Consider the following 26454-nt stretch of genomic DNA (forward strand, 5'->3'; position numbering starts at 1 on the left):
AGAGCATCTGGACCAGATGTTATTTTTGTGTTAAATATTGGCAGGCACTATCGGGCCACAGAAGACCTTGCAAGGATTGAACTGGTTATAGTATGTGCCCAATGTGGGAAAAGGCTATAATTGTTGTGGACCCAAGAAGGCAATGACTGTCCACAGTAGAAAAGGGGCACTTCTTGATGCCTACCAACAGTAAGGAGTCCACATGCCCATTGCATGCAGCCATTCCTTCCTGCCACATGTTTCTGCATGGACTCTTTCAAAGAGCTTGTACTTGGAGAAATGCACATCCTGTCCTACTGAAAGAAAAATGATGGCAACACAGACTTCTGCAGGCCACTGTCATAGCAAAGCAAGTTGATGGGACACTCCCAAGTGCTGAATCAAAGAATAGGAGTTCCAGTGGAGGCATCTCAAGATATCTTAATCCATACTAAGAGCAGTAGAGCTAATTTTGGTAAGTGATGCTACCATTAAAGCTAAGAGTGATGTAAATAAGCACTGCAACCACCAACAGCAGCCTGAATCCTAAATATACTATTGGATTGACCAGGATTATTGGGGCAATTGACATCTTTGTTTTAGCAGATTAGGGTAAAACCCCATGGGGACAACAGTATGAGAACCACTATGGAGGACTACTATATCAACACCCTACCTGACATTGCTGCATGGGGTGCAGTGCCAAAAAATAACGTAAGTTGTATTACAGTACATCCATCTAAAGACTTAAACTGCTTTTCCTAGTTATGGACTGTGCAATATAGCACTGGGCAGAGTTTGGAGCATCTGCTGTCTTCTCACCATTTAACCCGTTCCTGCCCAGCATGGTCTCTATTGTATCCAGGCTAGACATTTTGTTTTTTCTGCAGTATCTCATCCCACAAATGACAACTACCAGTCAAACAATCCATGCCTATACCCTGCTCCATAACTGATCTGCTTTCTCCTTGCTTTCTGCTCCAAGCCTGCCATGGATACCCTTTTTACTTGGTAAGGTCTCTTTGATGGAAAATCAAACCGCTTCGAAGGTTTCTCCGCAGTGTGAAATCACTCAACCATTAGCTACACTTACTGCCTAATTTTTGAGCTGTTTGATTTACCTGCACCTACAGTATTTTCCTGTTACTACTACAAAACAGGGTTAAAGAGGCAAAACACAATGTGTGTGTCATTGTTTTAACCCAAATACAGAACATTTAAAAACAAATTAGTCCACATTCTCCTCGGTACACTCAGTGTTTACAGAACTTTAGAGATTCCCCTAAATGATTCTGAGGCATTTCAAAATATATAGATACTTTTAAGGCATTATAATGCAGTTCGGTGTGTAAGTCACTGCAGAACCCTAAATTTTGCTTGGCACTTTTTGCCAACCTGTTCCAACAATGAAGGAAGCTTAAGGCAAAGATATTACCTGGCAAAACCAAATCATTAGCACTACCTAAAGAGACAGCATTCTCCTTACGTTTCTGACCAGGTTGGAGATGGAACCATCCTTGCACTGCTTGTCTTCCACATTTACTGAATGATCTCTGGAACAAGGCACTCCCACCTCCTGGGGATCCTCCAGATAACATCCTTCAGCGTAAGCAAAAGTGCAGAGCCCAACACCCCACACCCACCTTTAATGGGAGGTCTCCAAGCATGTGCCTTATAGCCCCCATTTCATACAAGAATGAAGAAGTTAGGCACACAGCTTCAGAAAAGTAGAGGGGTCTTATGGCATAGGAAGGTAAATTGGAAAATGCTTTCCCTTCTGAAAAAGGACACAGTAGAAAATGAAACATTTCAATATGAAGATTGTGAGAAGTAGGGAAGTATGTGAGTTTGCTTCTTCCAGTTCTTCCTAGTCCCTATAGTCACACAAAGGAGTTTGACAGCTTCTCTGAAAATATCTCTACAAGAAAAAAGAGTTAATGACACTCTAACATGAAATGTTTAATGTCTCACAACATAGGATCAGGAAAGCAGATGTGAAAAGAAGCTTTCCTGGAGTATTCCCAAGTGTTCAAAATGGAGCACATGGCCCTGGAAAGGAATACTGTGCAAACAGCCATAATAGAGACCCTTTAATTACAAATGTTAAGTGCTACAATAATGTCCTGCAGAATATAGAGAACATATCACCAGGGTATTCTAAGCACTTGAAGAAGAAAGTGATCAGGAATTCCCCAAGGGCAAGTCATGACTGACCAACCTGATTGCCTTCTATGATGAGATGACTGGCTCTGTGGATGCAGGGAAAGCAGTGGACATGATATACCTCGACTTTAGTAAGGCTTTTGATACAGTCTCCCACAGAAGTCTTGTAAGCAAATCAAGGAAGTATAGGTTCAGTGAATGGACTGTAAGATGGATAGAAATCTGGCTGGATTGTCAGGCTCAACAGGTAGTGATCAGTGGCTCACTTTCTAGTTGGCAGCTGGTATCAAGTGGAGTGCCACAGGGGTTGGTCGGGGGGCCAGTTTTGTTTAATATCTTCAATACCTATCTGGAAGATAGGATGGAGTGCACCCTCAGCAAGTTTGTGGATGAAACCAGGCTGAGGGGTATAGGAGGGTAGGGCTAGGATTCAGAGTGACCTAGACAAATTAGAGGATTGGACCAAAAGAAATCTCATGAGGTTCAGCAAGGGCAAGTACAAAGTCCTGCACTTAGGACAGACAGTCCTGTGCACTAGTACAGGCTGGGGACTGACTGGCTAAGCAGCAGCTCTGCAGAAAAGGACCAAGAGGCTGCAGTGGACAATAAGCTGAATATGAGCCAACAGTGTGCCCTTGTTGCCAAAAAGGCGATTAGCATACTGTGCTGCATTAGTAGGGGCATGGTTGCCAGCAGACTGAGGGAAGTAATTATTCCCCTCTATTCAGCACTGGTGAGGCTACGCCCTGAGTATTGTGTCCAGTTTTGGGCCTCCCATTACAGAAAGGATGTGGACAAGTTGGAGAGAGTCCAGCGGAGGGCAACAAAAATGGGTAGGGCTGGGGCACAGGGCTTATGAAGAGAGGCTGAGGGAATTGAGCTTATTTAGGAAAGTTAGGTTGGATATTAGGAAAGATTCTCTCATGAGGAGGGCAGTGAAGCACTGGAACAAGTTACTTAGAGAGGTGGTGGAATCCCTATCCTTGGTGGTTTTTATGGCCTGACTCAGCAAAGCCCTGGCTGGAATGATGTGGTTGGAGATGGTCTTGCTTTGAGAGCAGGGGGTTGGACTAGATGACCTCCTGAGGTCCCTTCCAACCTTAATTTTCTGTGATTCTGTTTCAGGTCACATTTCAGTGAATCTAATTTCAGAACCTTCCTACTGCATCCACCCCCACAAGAGATTGAAAACCTTTTATATGCATTACCGTCAGGAATTCTGTGATTCCTTCTTGTAATACTTCACTCCTGTTGGTCTTAAACTTGCACTGCTCTGCTTTCATTGAAGTAGTATCGTGCATACTTGACTATTTGGACTTTATTGCAAGAGGCCTTTTCCAGCTGTCCTAATTTTGAGTGTCTTTCTACTTCCTGCTCCCAGCCATCTTCCAGGATTTCTTTGTTGGACACAGAGGTGTTGTGCAGAATAAGCAGGCATCTATCATACAAGATGCAGAAAAATGAGAAACATCCAGGCTTCTCTGAATCCACTACAGCTCTCTTTAGCTTTCCACAGGCAGACTCCATAGACATTCTGCATTTACTCAGCGTGAAGTTAAGCTGCCACTTCTGCTTGTCCAGCCATCTAGCAAGCCAAAACCCTCCAGTCACAGCTTACCCTCTATAAACGAGCAGCTCTTCATTCCATTAACATTCACAATTTTCTGCGGTGCTGAAGTTCCCTTGCTCATTCTCAGAAGCAGTTATGAGAGGAAGCAGTCACCTTTCCAGACCACATTTGGTGTCCGCTGTAGTGATTTAGCAGGCCTTTCAGCATCATAGTAACATACTTCTTCCAGTCAGTAGGCTTTGACCTTATGTGGAGAGGGGACAAAGAACAGTTAAGTGAATTCTGTTTGTTCAAACCGGTGACCTCCTGTGCACTGGCAGGCTTTGGCATAGCACAGCAGAACTCCTAGGATTGCAAATCTCCATGACAGCACCCCTGCCAGTTGACCATCACCATTGGTATTAGCTAGTGATACATTGCATGGCAAACCTCCAGACGATGATAGTGATGATAGTAACATGCTTTGCTACACTAAGGACAGCTCCTGTTACTTTGCTACAGCTGCTCCTCTAAGGTTTCTAGGAAAGCTGCCTGTGTCATCCTAAAGTTCTGCCACCAAAGCTGTTACCCTGGCTTTGTCCCATTACCTTCTTGGGCCAGTCGGTGCTGTTCAGCTGAGCCTGTAAGCAGCATGCCACATAATAAAGGTGCTCCAGGCACATGCCTGTCAATGTAATTGCTCAGCTAAATCCATCTGTTCTTCCTCCTCTATTTACTTTATTGCAATGGCATCAACAGTCCTACATAACCACAGACTTAGGTCCATCAGCCTGCAAACTCAAAATGCAGGTGCCTTATCCTGTTCATATTAAGGCTTCCCATGATTACACCATTTCCCGTTAGCTCCTTCCTGCAGTCTGACATCAGTTTGAATATATCACCAACAAAATTAATGGAAGTCAAGAGGAATCATAGGACTCTGTAGGTCTAGAATTCTTGTGGCTTTAGCATATATCCCAGAAGGCATATGCAAAAAAAAATAAAAATAAGAGCATAGAGCATAAGCAATGTAGAACATTACACTGGTTTATGTACCATAGCTGAGCTGCTAATTCAGACTCGCACAGTTGCATGGATGCATCCCAGCTAGTTACAGATAAACAGCTGCATTCAGAGCAAAACAATTAAATTGCTGTAACTGCACCAGGTAGACAAGGCTTGTGGGTGCTTACGCAAGTTGATATGGGAAGGAAAATTTCTGAATGGATTTTTTTCCTCCCAATTCTTTTACTAGATTTTCCCTGCGTTGGATGTGGCCAAAGCTAAAAGGCAAGACTTTGAGCCCTCAATAGAGAAGGCAAGATACAACAGCTGTTTACAGAAGCAGAGTGCAGGGCAGCAGCAGTGTGAGATGGCGCTCTCTTGCAAATCTGACCAGGCGGAAGCTTCCTTGAACAGAATGGAACAGGACCATCCACACAGCGCCAGGTGGGACTGTTACCCCAAGAGGTCTGGTACTTCATTTATACTGTGCTAAAAATAAGCACTCATACCACATTCAGGTGTTCCTTGGTGCTGGACTGAAATATACACACATTGCTCCCTCCCGCCCTCCCCCATCAAGTCCCAGTACACACACACCCTGTACTTCTAAGATTTAAAAGAAATTCAATCCAGCCCTTTGTAAACCTCCTCTTCTGTCATTTAATGGCTACTAGGTGGATCTTTCCACAGAGTGTTCTGCATCTTGTCTCCTTAATGCAGGCAGTATTTCACTCTGTATAGTTCAGCCATGATTGTTATACCATATTTCCCTCCAGAGGACTCATTGTGTTTTCATAGGACACAATTGGTCTTAAGGGAGTCTCTAGAGCCCACTGTACTACCCATTTGTGGCAGAATCAAGGAGTTTTTGCAGTGCTTCAGTGGGTGGGAGCAGAATCATGAGGCTCCCGGACTCTTACTTGTACAAAAGCAAAGTACTTGGGTCTATTTTTGTCTGCACTTCCAGTGCCTGCAATGGTTTTAGCCCTGGAATTTGCAGGGCCTACCCTTTGATGTGGTCAGCAGGCAGCATTCAAACCAGCCTCTGCTCCTGGAGTGTGGGACATGGAGGAAGAATGGGGTTTGCGTTTATGACTCAGGGTCAGAGGATTTGGTTTCTACCCACAGACCTCCTGCAGGAACAAGTACAAGTTTTAGCCACCCCACTAACATTTTCCTATTTATGAAACAGTAATGTCACTGTCACAAAACCTTTGAGGTTAGCAAACAGGCAGCGCTTCTAAAGCATCCGAAGACCTCTGTGCAGAAGGCACCATAGCAAAACTAACTATTCTATTTTCCCTGCTTTCATTGATGTTTACATCCCTACTGTATATAATTTAAACCTGCTTAAGTCACATTGTTAATGGTGCATTTATTTTGTGGGAGGAGAAACACAGACTCTTTAGCCACCGAGTATGATGCCACTTACCAGCGGAAGTTGCGGCAGAAGCAGCTACAGCAGCAGTTCCGGGAACAGATGGAGAAAAAACTTCAGATCCCAATAGCTGCTCCAGTCTGCAAACATGGTATGATGCACAGACTCGGCAGCTCCAGCACCATCCACTTAGGGGAGGTAGTTGTGCAGGACCCTTTCTTGGCTTCCTAACTCTGCCACTATTTCACTGACTGAAGAGAGCTAGAGGAGAGAGACCAAAGGAAGAAGAGACGAGATATTAGTTGCCTATTGAGCAAGCATAGCTTCTCTTTCTGAAGTGGCAGAGAGGTGGGCCCACACCCAACATGGCCAAACCGCAATGCTCTGATCAGCCTAGAACATTCTATAATGCAGCCATTGGCTGTCACTACCATTAACACAGGCACATCCCTAGCTGTTGGCAAAAGTTGCCACTGTGTCCTGATAGTACGAATACCCAAATTTTCCCTGTCAGGCAGCATGGCTGAAGGTAGCATACCTCAATTCCTGGTGCAGGAAACCTCAGGGTAGTCCATTTGTCCTTATCCTACCTCTCCTTCCCCCCTGCTTCCCATTTCTAACAAGAGGCTGGGATTGGTAGTCAGATGGCTAGTCCTTCCTGCTTGTCTTGAACAGATTCACTTTCTTCTCCTAAAACAGGGAGGGAGTGGGAGGTGGAGGTACCCATCTGCATTTCCTTGCATGAATCTCTCCCCTTTGTTACCTATGCTACTCAGTGCCACCACCTCCTCCTGTGAAGCACAGCACTCCAGTCACAGCACAACAGCAACCGACTGCAGAAGACGAGTTCTTTGCAGGTCAGCAAAACATGGCAGTTGAGCTGTGGCAAACGGCATCAACTCTGGTGGGCAGGCAAGCCATATCAGGGTGTTGGGAGAAGAGGGCAAGGACACAGGCTTGGCTGTGGCAAGCTGCAGGATCTTATGCTCTTAATAGTCATAGTCTGGAGAAAAACCAAGATGGAGGGGTGTGGGAGTGAGTTGCCTCTACATTGACTGGGACCAGTACCACTCTGACCCTTCCTGCTCAGAGGACCTTACTCTTCAAGCAGTTATCCACACAGGTGCTACAAGTGGCAGGAATCATCAGCTTTCTGGCTGGCAACAGCCTTGGGAGCCACCCCCTCATTTTGGGTGTTCCAGTATTTCCCTCCCCACCCCCTACCAAGAGCTTGAGGAGCAATGCAGGCTTAAGCATCCCTTCTTACTGCCATGTTAGTCTCACACAGTGCAACAGATTTATTTTCAGATGTTGCTCACTTAATTTCCCATTGCTGTAAAAGCTGTCACTGTTTTGTTTTGGCCTCTCCATTTGCCAGTGTATGGGAATGGGTTGTGCTGGTGTTATAATTCTATCCCTGTGATGTCACAGCTTTCTTCCCTCATTGAGGCATATCTATTTGAATTGTTCCAGATGACCCTGAACTTTGGGACATTCCTCTAGAGGCCACCAATCTCAGTGATGCTGCTAGCCACAAAATGGCAGATATGCCAGCCCAGCCACAGGCTCCTGCAACCCCGCTTGGCCAGCATCACATGACTACTCGGAGCAGGACTCCTCAGAAGATGAGCTATCACAAACCATGTGCAAGGCCTACACCCTGGCAAGTGTCTGTCGAGCAGAGGACTTTTAGCCATTGTGCCAACCAGCATGCAGCAGGTAGGTGGAGCTGTGTAATATCTGCAGAGGTCAATGATGCAACTCTTTTGATTAGAGGAGTGTAGTTCTTGGAGGGTGACCAGAAAAGCATCCTGTTCACAGACAAGGCTTCTAAGCAGCTTGTGTCTCGGACATACCTATTGTTGTGCTCACCAAGGTTGCTTTAAGGTTTCACAACCAATGCGAGAACTTCCTCTTATACATTTGCCAAAGAAGGAACCTAGCTATCCTGCCATTCCCTCTCCTGCTTAACCTGAAATAGGTCAGTTTTAGCAGTGGAGAAAAGCACAAAAACTATTGGTCCAATTCTAACCAGCTGTCTTCCTGTTTAGCAGACTGCAGCCCCTACAGAAGAAGCCAAGGTATGAAGAAAAGGAAACTGGAACCCACCTAAGGAATGACAGCAGCTCCTGACTTCTTGCCTCTGGATCTGTCATTTTTTCAAACAATCTGTTCAGTGGCATGAGGAAGGTAATCAAGCAGACCAGGCCCTTCCTTCGGTGATGCATAAGCTTAACTATGAATGCAGGACAGGAAGTTGGCCCACAGTCGTGGGCTTGACACCCCCTTTTGTGCGGTCAAAAATGTTTCAAATGCGTTTCACCCCGACTCCAGATTCAGAGGCTGTGGAAGGGCTCTTCAAGTCATGGCTTGTATCAGGTCATAAACACTGTAATTTTAAATTCTTTTGTGCTGTTCTAAGAAACTGGTTCCTAGGATGAAATGCATGAAGGGTGAGGGGGTCATTCCTCTGCAGTTTCATGTTGTAGAGGAAGCATTTCCCTTTTGAAGGCAAACAGTGTTTAGTAAAGTCAAACTGGGGAAGGAATCATTTGACGCCATCCTGTATTAAAATTCTGCTTGGCCGGGTCCATTACACGAGGAGTGGGGTTGACCTGTTCTGTTCCTTTACTAATTTGTTTTTATATTAACTTTTATCCCCTTTTTATTATGGCAAACATGAATAAATGGTGTAGCTGTTCAAGTGGGTCAACAACACAGCTCTCTTGAATACATGACAGGTCCTCTAGACAGAGGAAGATTTCTACTACATTGACTTCTTGTGGTTTAATGCTACTCAGCCTGACAACCCAACTCCCTCTTCCTGAAGCCCAAGGCAGATTAGCACTATATACCTAGTAACAAGTCTGAAATTAAACAGAAGCCCAAACCACAAGTGTTTTGTTGTCTACTCCCACGTTGTAGCTTAAGGGAGGAGAGTGATGCATCACACCATTGCCTGCAACACTAGGGGAGATACAAGAGGTTTATACACTTTTAGTTAAACACGTGGGATGATGCATAATCAGGAGAAATGGGGCAAGCATTAGAAGCAAAGAATAGGAGTTACTGAGCATATCTGTAGTGTGTGCGCATGCTTGGAGGTGGGGGAATCGGTTTTTTCGTTACTGGAGAAACATGAGATTGTTATTAATTAACAGTTCATTAATACACTGTAATTACAGTGCATTGTTTAGTACCTGTAATAACAGGTACTAACTTAATGTACCGTAATTAGCACTACTGAATATTAGCACAGATGAACATTGTGTGATGCTTAATGCACACTAGACTAAATCTGTGCATTAGCACGGTTTCTGCCAGCTGCACTAACTTGTAGTAGAATTAGTCCAGTACACATTACCGTTTCCAGCAGCAAAATGTAGAACTGAAAATACCCAAGTGGCCTCAATACCCCATTGGCTGTATGAAGCTGCCTCCTTGCCAGCACATCTGCCTATAAAATTGCCAGTAGCCTTTATTGCCTTACTCATAAAACTGAGGATAGCTGAAGGTGACCACTCCTGTTTAAGGTGTCAGTGTATAGCCTGCCTTTATCACTTCCCAGCCCATCCCTGGGAAGAGAATGCTTATGACACTGGTTAAGAAAAATCTCATTACTTACTATAGTCAGTGCTCATGCATCCCACATTAAGCCAAGGCAAAGGCTATTAAGGAAGAGCATGTTTGGATCACACAAAGAAAATGGAGGATTGAGCCACAAGGTTAACTTCTGGAAAAAAAGATGTAGTCATAGGAACCCAAGTGCATGCAGAACCACTGGTTCAAGACTGGAGAGATGCCCCACCTTGGTGCATCATAAAGCTCTCCAAAGCTTGCATCTTCTTTGGAGGGTTTTTAAGAACCCTAAGTAAGGAGGGAGTCCTACAGGATCCCAGCCTGCAGCAGCATGAACAACAAAAGCTTTCCTAAAGAAAGGAGATTTAGCAAATTGTTACTATTTAAAAACCCTGCACCTCACTCGCCATCCTCCAGAAGACACTAGGGGCCCATATGACCTAGTGCTACCAAGAGTTGCTGAAATGGCAATTTACCACACACTGCCTCAAGGACGTGCAAATCCCACTGAGGCAGAGAATGGCTTGAGCAGGCATGGAGATTCTTTGCAATTCCCAAGATGCCTCTTACCCCATTCCTAGTAAAGACATTACTCCTCTCAGACAGCTCTTTGCTAGTTCCAACTACAGCTGCATGAAGGACCCTGACCAGCCAAGCAAGCTTGACCCTCTATGTTTATTGACAATAGCAAGAAGTCTTTGTGATGGAGTTCATCTGGGCTCTGCTTCACCAGGTTTTCCACTCCATGGTGTTGTAGGCACGCATCCCTCTAGCTTAGTTTCCAAGCAAGGGGGCTGGGATGCAGAAAGAAAAGCAGAACTAACCGAAGACTGACCTTCACCAACCCCTTTTCATCAGGGACAGATTCCTCTCTGACAGAGTTGCTAAGAGGCAGCACAAAGTCTCCAAAAATTAGCCAGGACCCAGAGGTTACAGTAGACAGGGGAGTTTGCCAACCCCCTGAGGTTAATGCCAACTATTTAGACTTTGTCCAACCATCTGTCTCCGGAGCAGGAAAACTTCATACTGAAGCCAACCTACACCATACCAGAAATGTGTTGTTGCCTGAATTACCTGTTAGCCAAGACCCTTTGACTTTCTGCATCAGGAAGTCTATTGACCCAGCATCTGTGAACGGTCTTTTACTGTTGCTTATTTTTCAGAGTAGTTTGTTGAAAGGTCAAACTGTTATTTCTGACCACTGCTTTTGACAAGTTTGGTGTCTCATTAAAGTAGGTACTTTCCTGAGGAAACTAGCTAGGAGCTGGGTAACAAAAACCCACCTGCAGATAATTATCCAGAGAAAGGAGACAGAAGAGGTAGGAACCAGCTGAAAATGAAAACCCACAGTTCAACAAAAGCAGGTTTGTTTTATTTGAATGATTTCATTAAATATTCTACAAAGGTAACAAATTGCAGCACAAAGCGCAATCATACAAGAAGCGCAATGCCTGGATTTAGTGCAAAACATACAACTAACTACGGCCAGGGAAGCCCAGAGTTTGAATTCAGTTTATTTTTCTTTTTTTGCCTTTTTACAGTGTACATTGTTAAATAATGTAAAGAAAACATTTGTAAATTCAGAAACAGATTTTATGTGGAAAAAAGATACTCAAAGTGTAATATTAAACACAAAATAATTTAACAGTTCAGTAGCATTAGTTTATTCCTCTAGACTTCAGTTATTTCATCCACAGGAGGGAAATCAATGGTAAATAAAACCAGCTCTTGCATAACGTTAAGAGAAAAAACCGACCTCAAACTTATTAAATCAATTAAATAACCATGTGCTGCTTTCAGTTGATCAGTTCTTCTGCCATGAAGTGTTGCCCTTCTCCCACTACTGCTTCAGGCCTGTGACTGCTCTGTTATACAGGACACTTTTCCTCTCCCATATTTGGTGTATCCAAGAACCTTTTCTCCTCACCCATTTAAAGTAGAAAGCAGAGGCTTTCTGATTAACTTTACCAGCAGGGTCCCCTTTTCTCCTTCTCTTCCCATCACACATACAACTGTGAGCCCTCTTTCTCCTCCTGTAGTTTTATGGAGCCTACATGTTAGTTAAAAGGAATTAAAGGAGGAAGAAGCCACTCACAAACATCTGAGAAACTGTTGGAACCCAGTCATCTGGCCACTATCTTTCATCCGCCAGGACTTCTTCAGTTTGCCTACACCCTTGCTGACAAACAAAGATGTTGTAAACATCAAAACCAGATGAAGGGAAACAGACAGATCTTGTGCCTTTGGGGGCTTTATAGGTAAAATGTGAAACATCCACAGAAAGAAAGTAGAAACCCCAAATTAATTCTCCCCCCAGGGAAACATTACTCACAGAAGAAAATTCAGACAAGTAAAAAGACTTATTTGATGCACACGCTTCCAGGATGCCACTGAACTACTCTCAAGTACCAGGAAGCAGTACTTTGACCTTCACAGCTTGTTGCAGCACTACACCAAGTAATACTGGTTGGTTGCAGTATTATTACTTTGAACAGGGAACCAGTATTTGTAAGTATGAAGAAGGGAAGAGAATGAACTAAGCAGAAGGTACAGTACAGTTATACTCAGGTGGCACAGTTAGTTACGGTCCTGGTACCAGCTTGAAATTTTTTTAGAGTGAACAAAATTAAGTCCTCTGCATGCATAACACAGAGGGAATTCCTTGATGCCGGCTGTTTCAAGTGCATCCATTGCCGGCAATGGACGTCGCACCAGGAAAGCGTACTCCTGGCACGAATGGATTAGAAAAAAAAGGTAAGAAAAGCAGTCCCAGCAGACAACCCACTCCACAAAAACCAATGGCTCCACCCTCATGCACACATGCTTACCACACCTTGTCACCCCTTCCTAACTTGAGTCAAACCACATCTGAAGTTGAACCTCTCCTATATGTACACACATTCTCCCCACCCTCTAGTTTGATCCAGCCCTATTAAGTCTCAAGGCAGCGTTTGTTAGTTTTGTCCGTGGCCTATGTCCCTCCCCCAGCCTGCCCCCAGTCACATCAGCATTGACTCATCAATTCTGAAATGTGTTCATCTGGGCAGCTTTCCCCAGCACCAGAACTCTTTCAACCTACAGCCTCAACTGCTTCCTCTCTGACACCTACCCTAGACTGTTACATTATGACTATAACACATCCAACTTGTTGACCCTTTGGTATCCTGGTCACTAGGTACAAACAATCCATTCTTCTCTTAGCTTGCCCTCTCTCACCTGGGGTCTGCTGGGAAGGTGATGCTAACTGCAGAAGCAATAAAAGTCCAAGGCACTAAAATATCCAGCAAGCATACTGGGAGAACAGACAAGTATTCAAGTACATTAATTTATACAATTTTACATTCACATTTATTTATCTAATACAATGAAAATACAAAGGAAAAAGTTAAAGTGTCTCCAATAAGTATAAGGATATAGCTAGCTTTTTTTACATTTTTTTTACTTTTTAACTTTTTTTAACCCTCTATATTCCACTCATTTTAAGCTACTGTTGTCCAACAACATTTATATATCACAGTGTTTCCACATCAAAACTGATGGTAAGTACATGTCCGCTGGGAACTTTTTAAATTTTTTTAAACAATTTAAATTGCTCTAATGCTGCTGTTGAAGCTGTTAATATCTTTTACTTAAAGCAGTAATGACCTATCTCAAGCATGGGCTGCAATGCAAGTCCATTTGTGTCCCCCACCACTCAGGAGCCAAAGACGATTGTTTAGAGAGAGGAAGAGGAGGGGGATTTGGACAGCTCCTCTCCTGGTCTCGATTCTTCAGGGCAAGATGAGAAATGTGTTAAAGCCATGAACTAGGACTAAACTCTCCCACCAGCACATGTGGATTCAGACTCAAACCAAGAACTGAGTTTTACAGCGAGATTCCTTTGACTAAATGACATCCATCTTCATCGCTTGTCACACGAGCAGGAGCATCTAGTCAGAAGCACTGTCCCATCAAAGTTGCCCATTACCCTCCTCCCCCTTGAGATTTGTGGCTCTTTACAGAGAGCTGACAGCACTGGTTGGACAAGGGAAGCTCATTCCCACTGTGGCAGAAACAGCTAGTTCGTTGCAGCACTAGTAATTGATACAGGCCTCATTCCCTGTCCCAGGGTCTACCCAGCTTGGTCTCTGGGTGTGGCTAAGTGGTCCGCAAGTTGGAGCCTGGGGGGTTACTGATAGATTTCTGCAAACTGCCGATGTTGAAGCTTTGCAAAGAGGCAGCAGCTACAGGCTGGAACTGGCCGAGGGACTGCTGTGCTGGACCACCTGTCCCACTCCATGGAGCTGCAAAGGATGCTGCCGGGTAATTGTACTGCTGTGGTGGGCACACAGCCTTTGTGAAGTGACCTAAAGAGGTAGCTGATGCTGCAGAGATGGGTGTAGCACCCAGGGAGGATGTCATAGATATACAGAGTTGGCCAGGTGCCGAGAACTTTCTTGCCATTCCAGGACCCTGAAAGAAAATCCAGTTCCAAGTTACTATAATGTAGCAGAAACAGCAACCACCCCACACCCCTGCTCTCTTTCATGCAGGAAGATAACCACCTAAAACTCTCCTTTCTTTAGTACCCGACAGAAGAGGCAGCAGCAGAACCCTCCACATTTAAGCAAATGCCAGTATTTTCCCAGAGCAGTGTTTCTCCACCCGTGGGTCACAAGAACATTGTAAAGGGTCACAGGGAGCTCCCATGGAATCGTGCGGTTTCCCCTTGCAGGCTGCAACACTGGCAGCTTGCATGGAACTGGCACGCAGCCGGAGGCATGTTGATTGTGAGAGCAGCCCCAGGAACTGGAGAGGGAGGGGGCCAGATGCAGCAGCCAGAGGGGGGAGACCCTGGGAGAGAGACCGTGTGGGTCAGGACTAGGGAGTTGTGGGTCCCCAGTGGTACCAAGCTGATAATTATGCTAGTGGGTCCCGGTGTGAAAAAGGTTGCGAATCACTGTACTAGAGCATCATTTTGGTCTGGCTCTATTAGTTACATATATTAAACACACTGAGTGAGCATTAGTGCTAGCACCAACAGGTCTCTCCAAATGTTCAAGGGTGTAATAGAGGGCCATGAGCGGGCAGGGGGAGAAGAGACTCTCACCTCATAGTTGCTGTGTCCTTTGCCAGCTCTCTTGCCAGACAGGTTCATGGCATCACGGGCCCAATTGTCTACCAACTTGTGCAGGTCATCTGTGAAGGTCCCTTTTCGGCTGGAGGAGATAGCAGGCGGCTGAGACTGGGGTGCCTGGCTGTTCACTGTAGCCCCAACTGTGTTAGTGCTGCTGGTCCCTGGAATTAAAAGGAACAACAGTGGCTTTTACACTGAGATTTCTGTTTTCCCAGGGAATTTAAGCATTATGGCAATGGTGGAAAAATACAAAGACGCAAGTTAAAAAGCCATGCACATGAATTCTAGATTTCATTTCCAGTATACACTGGAGTGGGATTTCCAAGGGTTCACTTTGCCATTTGCCTCAATTAAGTGTTTTTGTAGATGAGTTTTCCAAGGAGTTCTGCAAGCAGTTGTAGTTGTCTAGGAGAGGAATGGCTCCTGCCTACATATTTCTTTTTGGAAGCAAGATTAGTGGAATTTGGTTTCACTATTAAGTGACAGGACATGCGATGAATGGCAGCAAAAGTCCTCTCACTGCACATCACAACTGTAGTAGTAGCCACTGTTACACCACGCTTCAAATCCAACTCAAAGCACAAGGGAAGAAGCAGTAGAGAAACAGGCCACACTGCTCTACAATGCAGCCATCTCCATCCTGTGAATGGAGAAAAGGCTGCTCCCTCACAGATTATAAGTAAGCACATGTACATGAGCAACAGTAACTGCCAGGGCTGTGACACCCAACTGCTACCAGCCTCGTGTTCCCATGGGGTTATGTGCAAGGGTCTGTCTCCACCTAGCAGGTAGCGTACACTTCATAGGAAGCTTGCTTTTTCATATGGAGAACTGGAAGGTTGCTGTGTTGTTATGATTCAAGGCGTTTTCACATGTACACAGCAAAGGTAGCTTGAAGGGGAAGGAGAGCAGCTCCTAAAATGGACATGGGGATGCCACTCCCCATCTAGAACTGACTGCACTACAATATTAGGAGCCAGTGGACAGGCTGCTTTCAGTTCTGCCAGAGAGTTTGCTGAAAGTTATTTGAAAAGACAACTCCTTGGAGACAGTGATAAGCAGCTCAGTCATGTGCAACCTCACACACCTTGGGCCTCATATTTGCAACTGCAGAACAAAAAGAGCTGCATTCAAGATTTAAACTTTTCTACAACAACCATGATTGCAGGGATCTGAGCACTTCACACAAGATTCACAACAGCACTGGAGGGATCCTCAATTTACCAAGGGGGCAAGTAGTCTTGGTGAGGATATCACTCTAGTCTTAGAGTGAAGATGTAGCCATGAAAGTCCAAGAATTGTGAGTGGCAAGGATTTGGGGGGGGGGGGGGGGGGGAAAAAGAGTGTCATATCTTTCACTGGACCAACTGCATGGCTGGAATAAAAAGTTAGACAAGCTTTTGAATGCAGGACCTGATGAAAAATGCTGTGCATTCAAAAGCTTGTCTAACTTTATTCCAGCCTTGCAGCTGGTCCAGTAAAAGATCGCAGCCCCCCCCAAATCCATTGTCCACTTCTCGTCAGAAGGAAAATCCAGAACAGACCCTACGTCTCTGAACCCTTGCTTGGCACCAGACTTTTCTTCATCTGGAAGTCCATGGAAGATGCTCACCATGGTGTGGAATCAAGCTTGTGTAGGCCACCTGACTCTTGAGTTGGGTTAAAAGGTCTCTTCAAGGATTTGAGGCTGGAACTGAAACAGCACCTGGGAAACTTGATGTGAGCAGGGCAAACATTTCCAGAGCACCAAAGACCCCAGCAGAGGAATCATCACCTCCCTACTGCACAACACCAGATACCAAGGAGTCACTAGTAGGGGTGTGCGAAGCTTCAGTTGCGGATTCAATTCGGAGGAGATTCAGCCCAATATGGCGGCCGAGTCTCTGAATCCAAATCAAATCAGGAGACCCTTTAATCTCTCTGAATCAAATCGGAAGCCTTCGATTCGATTTGGAGAGATTCAAAGATTCGACCATAGACACAACCTTTACATATGTTTTTTCTACATACCCTGAGGTACCAATTGTGGCTTGTGAACACTGAGATGGTGGGGTGGATGAAGTGTCCCATGGGAGCGCATGGGGGTCCCCTGTGCACTCAGCAGCGGACCTGGAAGTACTTCTGGTCCACTTCCAGGTCTGCTGCAAAGTGTGTGGGGGACCCCCTCCCCTGCCCGGTGACTGGTACCTCCTGGGTCTAGGGGGGCACCCGAGGTTCCCCACACAGCCAATCACGCGCCAGAGGGTCCCCCACACACTCGGCAGCAGACCCAGAAGTGGACCAGAACTACTTCCAGTCCACTACCAAGCACACAGGGGACCCCCCCCCTGCTCCCCTGGGATGCTCCGTCTGCCCCACCATCTCAGCATTCATAAGCTGCACCTGGTACCTCGAGGTACATGGAAAAAAACCCATATAAAGCTGTCTGTGGCCAAATTGCTGATTCTCTGAATCAGAATTGAGTTGGGACACTGATCTGAATCAGTGAATCAAATCACTGTTCCCTGAATAGGGCCAAATCCAAATCAAATACTGCCCACTTCACACACCCCTAAGTCAGCCAAGTGACTATGGCTTAGTCAACTGCAATGCTTCTGTGCCCAACCATCTCTGCAAAACCTTTCTGCCTAGGAAAGAGCAGCCTCTGCTTTTCTGTGAGAATGGATCTCTCATCAAGGGATACCAAGAAAGTAAAAGAACATTTCCTGTAGGCACTGAGCAAGGTGCTATTGGAGCAGACAGTGCTGGAAGGAGAGGCATGCTGCCCTTCACCAGCACTGCCTAACTGTGTGGATACAAGGAGCCTCATGCCACAGTGGTGATGAAGGGGCTCCCTGACCAGTATGCAGGGGGAGTTCAGAACACAGTGTAACAGGATAACATCAGACAGGGCAGTAAGGAACATCATATATAGGGTGATGGAGCAGTGAGGATATCAAGCACGTGTGACATTAACAAGGGGCCTGAAACACAATTATTGAACAAAGTAGCAGCACAAAAGTGAAAGGGTGAGGTTAGTACATACACAGGCAAACAAAACAGAACTCTACTCAAAAGAAGGTGCCAAAACAAACGAGTCACATTCCAGTCACGGGTTCATGCAAGGACTAGCACCTCTCAACCGCTTCCTGATGGCCAATAATCTGCTTCTTGCTGCTGGGAACATTTCTATACAGCATACATTTTGTTTTGGTCATGCATTACACAGCACACACTCTGAGGGCTTTGGTCTAGGCCAAAGAGTGCACCCAAACCAGCGTAGGAAGAGGCAAAAACAGTTAGTCAAGAGACATCAAGGTGTACTCAGCTAGAGATATGCAGTGGGATATGAACATCCCGGTTCTCTTGCTTATAGGGTAAATTTTGCTTGGGAGCTCTCGTCTCAGGCTCACCAGAGGGACAGAGACAGATTGGTTCATGTTGTTAGATGTCAAACCTAACATTACAGAGCCCCCATTTTTAACAGTGTTCAAAATAAATAAGACCCCCTCATTCTCAGGAATTTTGGATTTTAGTTGGCTGTCCTGATGCAATCCCAACCTATAAAAAAGGCCATCAGAAGAGTCTGAAAGGGGGAGCACTTAAAACATGTAGCATTCAATGGAAATAACATCCCTCCAGTCCTGCTCAGTCACAGCAAAAGTCCCCATATCTGGTCTGATAAGGAGGATTGGAAACAAAAGTGAGGCTTTTCCCTTCAGCCTGTGACCCCAACCTAATTTCATCCTACCCTCCCAAGGCCAACCCTGAGCACCTGTTCTCAAAAGATTTAGAGCATCCCTAGATAAGACCAGTAATCAAATTAGATACATCTAAACATGTCCTGCTTTAGTGGCATGTCATTTAATGGCTTTCTAGATCTTAAACAGTAAGGAGGAGTCTCTCTCTAGTTGTCAGGTGACAGGAGGCAAACCCCAAGCAGAGTCACTATGAGCAAGCTGCACAAGAAGTAAGCTCACCATGTTATTATGTGCAACTGGCTCTACTGGTGAAACACTGAATTATGCAATCAGCTCCGTAACTAAGGTGAGGTCTAGCAAGCATAGAGCAGCAGCTTAATTCCCCACCCATCCATCTGTAAATATGCCTGGGAAGCTGGACCCTATTAACATGTTAAACAAAATGAACACACATTAGAGAGCATGACAGAGACAGGTGCTGTGCTGGAGACAGAATCAGAGAGATTAGGCTCTAATGACAGAGGAAGACTCATGAACAGCTTTGCAGTCAAGGATCAGAAGTAACAGATAAGATAATTACTACAGAGCTGGTTGCAAGGACAGACTTTTTTCACCATCTTCCCTGAAGCACAAAGAGAGAGTAATTTGTTAAATAAGAGAAACAGTGAGAAATGTTAGTATCAGCAAACCATACAAAAAGCCCAGTGAGAAAGAGAGGAGAGGGCACAGTAGGGCAGTGCTGCAGGTATGCTTTCGAGGGCCACTAGTGGCATGTTTTTGCATCCTGGGCTAGATATTTGTATAACTTTCTGGCAGCATTTCTCTGGTAGTGCTCTCAACAAGGAGAGACTGCATGCCAGTTCAATAGTTCCCTGGACTCTAGTGCAGAACATTAGGAAGTGTAAGCACATAGGGCAGATATAGGTAGACAGACATGGGAGACTACAAGTGGGAAGAGAGTCTCTTATGGGTAACATTTGCCCAAAACTGAGATACTCCAAGCATTTGGCTGCTGGATTGTTTGCTCTTACTATAACCACTCCTCCCTTCCCCATTTTCTGAAATATGTCAACAGAAAAAGCTAGCCATTTCCCTGCTGGGCCTGTTCCTCTCTCTCTCTCTCAAGTTTAAAGCATCATTATTGATCACTACACTGTTTCCTCAACACTACTGATTCTATACTAAGCATCTTTCCCCAACTGCCCAGAATGGCCTGTGATAACATTTTAGGTACAAGATTCCAGGAAGCGAGCAACCTGTAAAAATTAAGCATCAAGCCAAGCCAAGCCAAGCCAAGCCAAGCCATGCTTTCAAAAGCAATACCCATTTTTACAGGACAGCTACAACAAACTTTTCAGAAGGAACCTTAGCCCACCCTTCCCCATTTGGCAATCCCAAGTTTAAGGGGCAGGGGCACAGAAAGAAAAAAAACAAAACAAAACAAAGCCTCCCCCAGACATGATACAGTTGGCCTCAGAAAGTGGGCCTGAGGTTGTGACAAGTTCAGCGTGTTTTACTATATAAGCAAGCACCTTGACCGTAAGTACATCCGGCTCAGAAATGCCATCCTGTCAATCTCCAGAGAATGATCGAGTCCCACCCCAGCTGTTCTTTATATTCCCCTTCCCAAGAAAGGGCCAGGCCAAGCCTACTTTTATAAATCTTAACGTTTCTCCACTAAAAGAAGTTATAAAGCTTGGAAACCCAAGTGGCCAGTCAGTGTATAGCCCTTCTACCTGCCCAACACTGTTGAACTGCATGTTTTGAAATTCTGGAGAAGGGAAAGAAAAGTGATCTGGTCAGTTGCGTCTTAAGACATATTTTGTCCCAACATTGGAAATCCAGCTAAGGGTGATTGTCTGAAGAGACAAAGCAACAAAAGAATCTTCTCTCCCTCCTCCCAAACAAAGGGGAATGTTTTAGCTCGTTCCATTGCAGCTGTCTCTGTAGAAAGCTAGTTCTGTAAATTGCCGATTTCTTTACTGGAGTTCATCCATACACAGATCCCCTGGCACAGCCAAGTTGCTACTTTGCTGAAGACAGACAGATGATACAAATCTGAGGAACTGGTGTGAAATGTGGCAAAAGGTGGTCAACTTCACTGGGCTTCCAGCTCTCAGATGCAGTCATTCCAGGGGCAGGGGGCAGAAGAGGGAATATCACAGCACTCACAAGTCCAGCCTATAGAGGAAGCATGGAAGATCTGGTAGCACCCCCAAGAAGCAGCACAATATGTTTGCAGCCTCAGCCCATGCATTTCTATACTCCAGATAACCACATCAGAAGTTTGAGGCTTAGCTGGAAAAGCCGTAAGTAAGGGTGTGGAGAATTCTGGGGGGTTGGAAAGGCATTGGGAGACCCTTATTTCCCTTCCTCACTTCACAAATAATATGTTTAGTTAGTTTCCAACCCCCAGCAAGAGTAGCCTTTTCTGAATATAGGCATCATATCCTTGACTACTAATATGGGGAGCGTCTGAAAGATCCTTTGCAAACATGTTTAATTCCCTTAAATACTTCCTTTTTTTTTTTTTTAAGCAACTAGCTAACTCCATGAACTTGAAGAAGGCAGTGATCATTGCTGAGCTTTTGGTGCAACCCCAAAATATTGTTTATGAGATGCTGAGCTTCACCCAACCTACTGAGGAGATGCACTGCAGAAGCAGTCATTTTATTTAGCATTTAAATATTAGTAACAAAACTGTCTTAATACAAGGGAGCACACCCTGGACATCCCTGCTGCTGCCGCCATCTGGTCAAGGCAGCCCTCACTGCCACTCAAGAGAACCAGATTTTTCTCAATGTGCGTGTCCACAAGCATGTGTTGTAGCAAGATCATAAACTGGGTCATATGAAAGCACCAGGAATCCATATGCCCTTGTGATCCCTCCTGATTTTCTGCAGATTCCTTACAGAATACTAGTCACAACAGGGAAGTCTCCCTCAAACTTTATGGAAGTTAAGTGCTTGTTATAGGGCAGTTACAAATAGGAGGGCTTAATCCAAGAATCCAAACTTCTAAGGTGTACAAAGAGCAGTTGAGCCAAGCCATGGGATGGGAGGGAATACAGAGAAGCAGATGAGAACAGGCTGCAGGAGACAAACCCAAGCAGCAGGAAATAAAAAAGAAAGAAGAGACAAGGAAGGAGTAAAGGTGTTACACACAAAGAGCCAAGCAGGGCGTACTCAGAAATCGGGTCCTCCTGCCACCAGGCTTGAACGTCACCCTCTCAGATGCACAGTTAAACTTCGCACAGCCTGTGATAAAACAAGAAAGGGAAGAACAGAAAAAGGAGAGGAGGAGGGACAGACAACTACAAGATGTTAGCAACTTGAGGTTGGAGGGGTGAAATGCATTAACATGGCACACGAGAACAAACCTCAGGAGGCAGTGAGTGATATATAAACACAATACAAAGGTTTCCTTCAATCCTTCCAGCCTTTACACCACCATTTTTAACAGCAAAGAACTGGTAAGTCTCCCATGTCTAATTCAACATACCTGTCAAAGGCACTTGGTGACATGTGACATTGTGCAACTTAACAACAATTAGTAGCCCCAATATTCCTGAAGAGATTAACATGGGAGAATTCCTATGAGAAATTCCTCTTTCACTTGTTCATCCTTTTTCTCATCATCAATGCCTACATTTTACCCCATGCAATTCTGTGCCAACCAGACACCACCCACTTGAGACCACTGCACTGAACTAGCTTTTCAGGGGGAATGTTTGAAAATGGCTTATATGATTTCCCACTTTGGAGGCTACAAGCATTAGAGCTATTACTCCTCCCAGTTTGTGCTCGTAAATTATACCCCCATCACTAGAACAGTTCTATAAAAATCAACTTAACTGCATAAAGCAGCCCGTTTTTCAACATGGTATTTCAGGGGCTCAGGTGGCAGGAGCTACCAAAGCAGGGACTTTTGCACTGGCAGCAAAATTTTATCTAGTTTCATCTAGACTTCCCTGACTGTTTGGTCTAACCTCTCCCCCAGTTTCCATCTCTGGTTCAAGTTACACCTCTCCTCTTATCCTCTTCTTCCCAGTTTCCCCACCCCCACCAATCTTTTAAACTAACTAAATCCTTCCCTCCCACCCCAAAATCATGAAACTATCTAGATGCTGAATTACCACATCATGCACTCTGCTTGTGTTGGACCCTCTCTCTCACCTTGTCTAGTCTGTTGAAAGCTTTTTGGCTGAGAGAGTCTAACTATGTATTACACAAGGTCTAGCACAATAGGATCCATTCTCAGTGGGCTTCAACACCACTGTAACGAGCATGCCCAACAGTACTCTCTGGTTCTACACTCCCCTCAGCAACTGCCTCTGAGCAGAGGGTTGTGCGATATACCCCTTGGTTACTTCACCTGCAGCTCTCCCTACCCGAAAACACAGAAATCCAACAGCAGCAAACATGTGGCCCAGAGGCACACATATGCACCTTGATTAGTTTCTAAGCACAAACGACACCCCTTATCTAGGACCTTTATTTTATCTTGGGTGTCCCCCAGCCTGAGAACTTCCTGAGCCATGAGGCTGCTGGAAAACTTGGCATTAAATTTCATCCAAAGTCTTACCTTGGCCTGGCGCAGAAAGGCTTGGTACTGATATGGCACCATCACTGGTAAAGGCAGAGTAGAGGTTCTCACTTGAAGGAGATGGTTTAAGGGGCTGTAACAGATTGTTCTGCCCAGTCTCTGGAGCACTACCAGGAGGATGAAGAGTCTGCTGTGGGGGCAAGACTGAAGGGGCACTCTGAGCTGACAAGTTACCTACAAGAAGAAATCATAAAAATCAGGACACAAGGGTACAATATAAAAGTTTGTGGTCTCCTCAGTGCAGCCCAGACTCTTTCCACTAGATAGGAGGATCACAATTGCAGCTAAGATTACTTGGGTGATTCAGACAGAAATATCTGTAGCAACTAAAGTAGGTACCACTGGAAGGGTATGCAGAAGGGAGAAGAGCTGGGAAAAATAAAAGACAGCAGGAAAACCAGAAGGGAAGGGCCTCTGGCAAGATTCTCATATTTAGGCTCTCATGCTGACTGAGGGATGAAGAGGCTAATGCAGCTGCTAAGAAAGAAACCAGAATATATTTGGACTATCAGATATTTAGGTAGGTCACATTTTCAATAGTTAGACTGAAGTTCCAGCAGGAAACATGATGACTACCCTCCACTAAATGCAAAAATCAGTTTGTTCAAAATGAACCGTCTCTAAAATTGATTTTCCAAGACAATTTAATGTACCCAATTTCTAACCCAAAAACCAAAGTGACCAGAGAAGCTACACATGGGCAAAGGCTGCAAATATATATCACCTCCCACCCCAAATGAGAAACATCACTCAATTGAGTCTATTATTCAAAAGGGAAATCTGATGAAGCCACCACCTCAACCAACTTCTTCATCAGCTTGAGCACTGAGAGAGTCCCATGACACACTGGAAAAGGATTTAAGACCAAATCAAAAGTTGCCATGAACAACTCATTGCATGTGATACCAGTTCAGAGCCTTGTAGGAAGCCTTACCTGACAGCTGGGGGCTCCTATTGCCCTGGGAGCTGCTGCGGCTGGATTTGCTACCTTTTCCTTTAGTAGGTCTCCTCCTTCGCCCTGAGAGAGGAGCAGCTGGGGGGATAATCACTGCAGGAGGAACCTTTCCCAGTTTTGTGTAAAGCAATTCAATCTCCTGCTTCTGGCGACTCTGCAGCTCCTGGATCTCTTTAAGGTGCCTGAGGAATTATGAACACATGCAAGTGCTTGCAGTTACACCTACCAATTTCTCTCCCTCCTAAGCTCCACCCTCCATGCCCCACCCCTCCCCCTGGGCAATCCATTAAGGTGAGGAACAGGACTGGAATTCTTGGCCACAATTAGCTATTGGATATTCATGTCAAAAGTTCTTGTTTTAATACTGCCTTAAGTGCCAATGTAACATTTGCCCTTCAGCACTGCAATTATACCAGCCAAGAATGAACTATAATGGTCTAGTGCTTCTACATAAATGCTGCAGGGCTGGAAAAAGCACTCTTGTAAAAGGGAAAGAGAGAGGAGACTAGGCTCCTGTATTTCCCAGTGGGCTTAATGCCATCCAATATATTTCCAGTTAGATATGAACAAGATCCAAAGCCACCACCTTTCCTGTAAGATTACATGCAAGTTCTCTGCAGACACTCATGCATGAATCCTCACACCCTAGATCCACGAGCAAAAGGTAAATCAGCAGCTCAACATTTCCTTGATCTGTTAAAGTGTTTTTCCCTATCCCTCTTTGTTTAGAGTAAGTTTTAGATGTCCCTAAAGGAAAAAAATCTAAAAGGGATGTACGTAGCTAAAGGTACAGCTCCAGGCAAAGCGAGCAAATCACATAACTCACCAAGTAAGCCACAGGGGTAAGGAAGAGGGCAATTAACTTAACTCCATAGCCTAGTGATGAGAGTATTCTCAGGGAAAAGGAAGGAAAGGACTCCTGGGTTCTGACTCATGCTTCCAAGGCCATATATGCATTTTATCTACCAACTGCATACTGCAAGATTCAAAGTAGCCAAGTTTCAAACAGAAGGGGTGAAGAGTGTACTTTATGCAACCTTGACAACAAAGGCTGTGGTTTAGACACTTTAAGGAAGTAAGAGGTGTGGGTATGAATACACTCAGGCCAAGGGGGGAATTAAACCTAGATCTAAAGACTAGATTCCAGCCACCGCCACCCCTTCAGCATCTCTTATCAGGATAAGAATTCACATGTCCAGCTATGCCCATCTGAAAGTACAGACACCTCGCTTGTTTTGTAAACTCCACTCTTGGAACCAGGCACCAGAAAGCTCAGTGCAATTCCCTTCTTGGTCCTGGGCTTAAGAGATTTAGGAACCATTTTCAAAAATGAAAAAGAACAGCCTCCATAATCCCAGAAAATTTCAGTAAACTGTAAGTCTGCATTTAAGGTATTATGTGAGACAGTTTACCTGGTACCATTTTTCCTTGTTTGTGCATAAACTATGAATTGTAGGTGTGTATTTAGAGGTTATTTTTTTAGCCCGTAGAACAACTTTAAACAAAACCCTACAGGAAAAAATGTGTTTTAATTGGGGTTTACCCTTAAGGGGAAAAGTGTCTTTTGTTGCCTCCTAAATGAAAGCAGCTCTGTCACTTGACTAGGAAGTTGTTGCACACACTTCAAACATACCCACAAACTTAATGACAAATCAAAAAGAAGCTTACTTTTCCCGTAACCGCCGCAGCTCTGATTTTAAGTCTTCATCTTCAATATCTGACTCATTGTCACTGCTCATGTAGGAAGAGTTGAATGAGTTGCTAAGGCTTTGGATGGGGAGGCTGATTTTGGAACCCCCTGGTTGCAGAGAGTCTGGACTGCCGGAGCCATCATCCAAGTCCTTAGCTGCTCCGCTCAGGAAGGCAGCCTCCAGCTCATACGATGGTCCATTTACATGCGGAGACTGCTCTGGTTCTATCAACTCTGGTACACCTTTCTTTGGAGTCAGGCCTGGAGAAGAAACTTGCTCCAAGTCCACAGAAAGAAGCTCTTTCTCCCCACAGGTGACCAAATCTTGGGTCTTAGAAACAGAAAAGCGACCCACTTGGTCTGTTGTTGTCGTCACCTGAAAGCGCCCAACTTTAGTTGGCTGCCCAACCTCTGATGGCAACTGTGTGGCAGGAACTGGCTGAGCAAGAACACTGTCTACCACATCCACAGAAGTGCCAATGACAGTCTCCATTGGCTGACTGGAAGTCTGCTTCACCAGAGTACTCTCTGGACTACTGCCAGACAAAGAAGAATCAGAGGAGGTTGTCTCAAAGTGCACAGGTTTAGTTTCTTGAGGTTTCAGCATGTCATCAGTTGCCACAGACACCTGGAAGTGACAGGAACGCTCAGTGAGCACAGCAGTCTCAAATCCTAAACAATGACAGGCTCTCGTTTCACCTTCCCCAGTCAGTAGTATGTCAAAGTGAGAAAGTAATTCATTTCCCTGCAGGAAT

General features: G+C 45.0%; 2 protein-coding genes across 2 annotated transcripts in view; one reads left to right on the forward strand and one right to left on the reverse strand.

The window, feature by feature from the left end:
- The window catches only part of RAD52 (RAD52 homolog, DNA repair protein), a 29450-nt gene extending 18584 nt beyond the window's left edge, over positions 1–10866 (forward strand). Inside the window, exons 8-12 of the mRNA XM_025198790.1 lie at positions 4947–5140; positions 6086–6225; positions 6851–6931; positions 7548–7793; positions 8126–10866. Of these exons, the coding sequence (XP_025054575.1) occupies positions 4947–5140; positions 6086–6225; positions 6851–6931; positions 7548–7793; positions 8126–8187 (723 nt within the window). The 3' untranslated portion in view covers positions 8188–10866. The remainder of the gene's footprint in view (positions 1–4946; positions 5141–6085; positions 6226–6850; positions 6932–7547; positions 7794–8125) is intronic.
- A 137-nt stretch (positions 10867–11003) lies between these two features.
- The window catches only part of WNK1 (WNK lysine deficient protein kinase 1), a 147848-nt gene continuing 132397 nt past the window's right edge, over positions 11004–26454 (reverse strand). The window contains exons 28-34 of the mRNA XM_025198808.1: positions 25678–26327; positions 23989–24191; positions 23034–23228; positions 21635–21706; positions 19030–19071; positions 14743–14930; positions 11004–14105 (exon numbers count right to left, since the gene is read on the reverse strand). Coding sequence (XP_025054593.1) covers positions 13791–14105; positions 14743–14930; positions 19030–19071; positions 21635–21706; positions 23034–23228; positions 23989–24191; positions 25678–26327 — 1665 coding nt within the window. The 3' untranslated portion in view covers positions 11004–13790. The remainder of the gene's footprint in view (positions 14106–14742; positions 14931–19029; positions 19072–21634; positions 21707–23033; positions 23229–23988; positions 24192–25677; positions 26328–26454) is intronic.

This window comes from Alligator sinensis, unplaced genomic scaffold (genome assembly GCF_000455745.1).
Source record: "Alligator sinensis unplaced genomic scaffold, ASM45574v1 scaffold87_1, whole genome shotgun sequence".
Taxonomy (NCBI): Eukaryota; Metazoa; Chordata; order Crocodylia; family Alligatoridae; genus Alligator; species Alligator sinensis.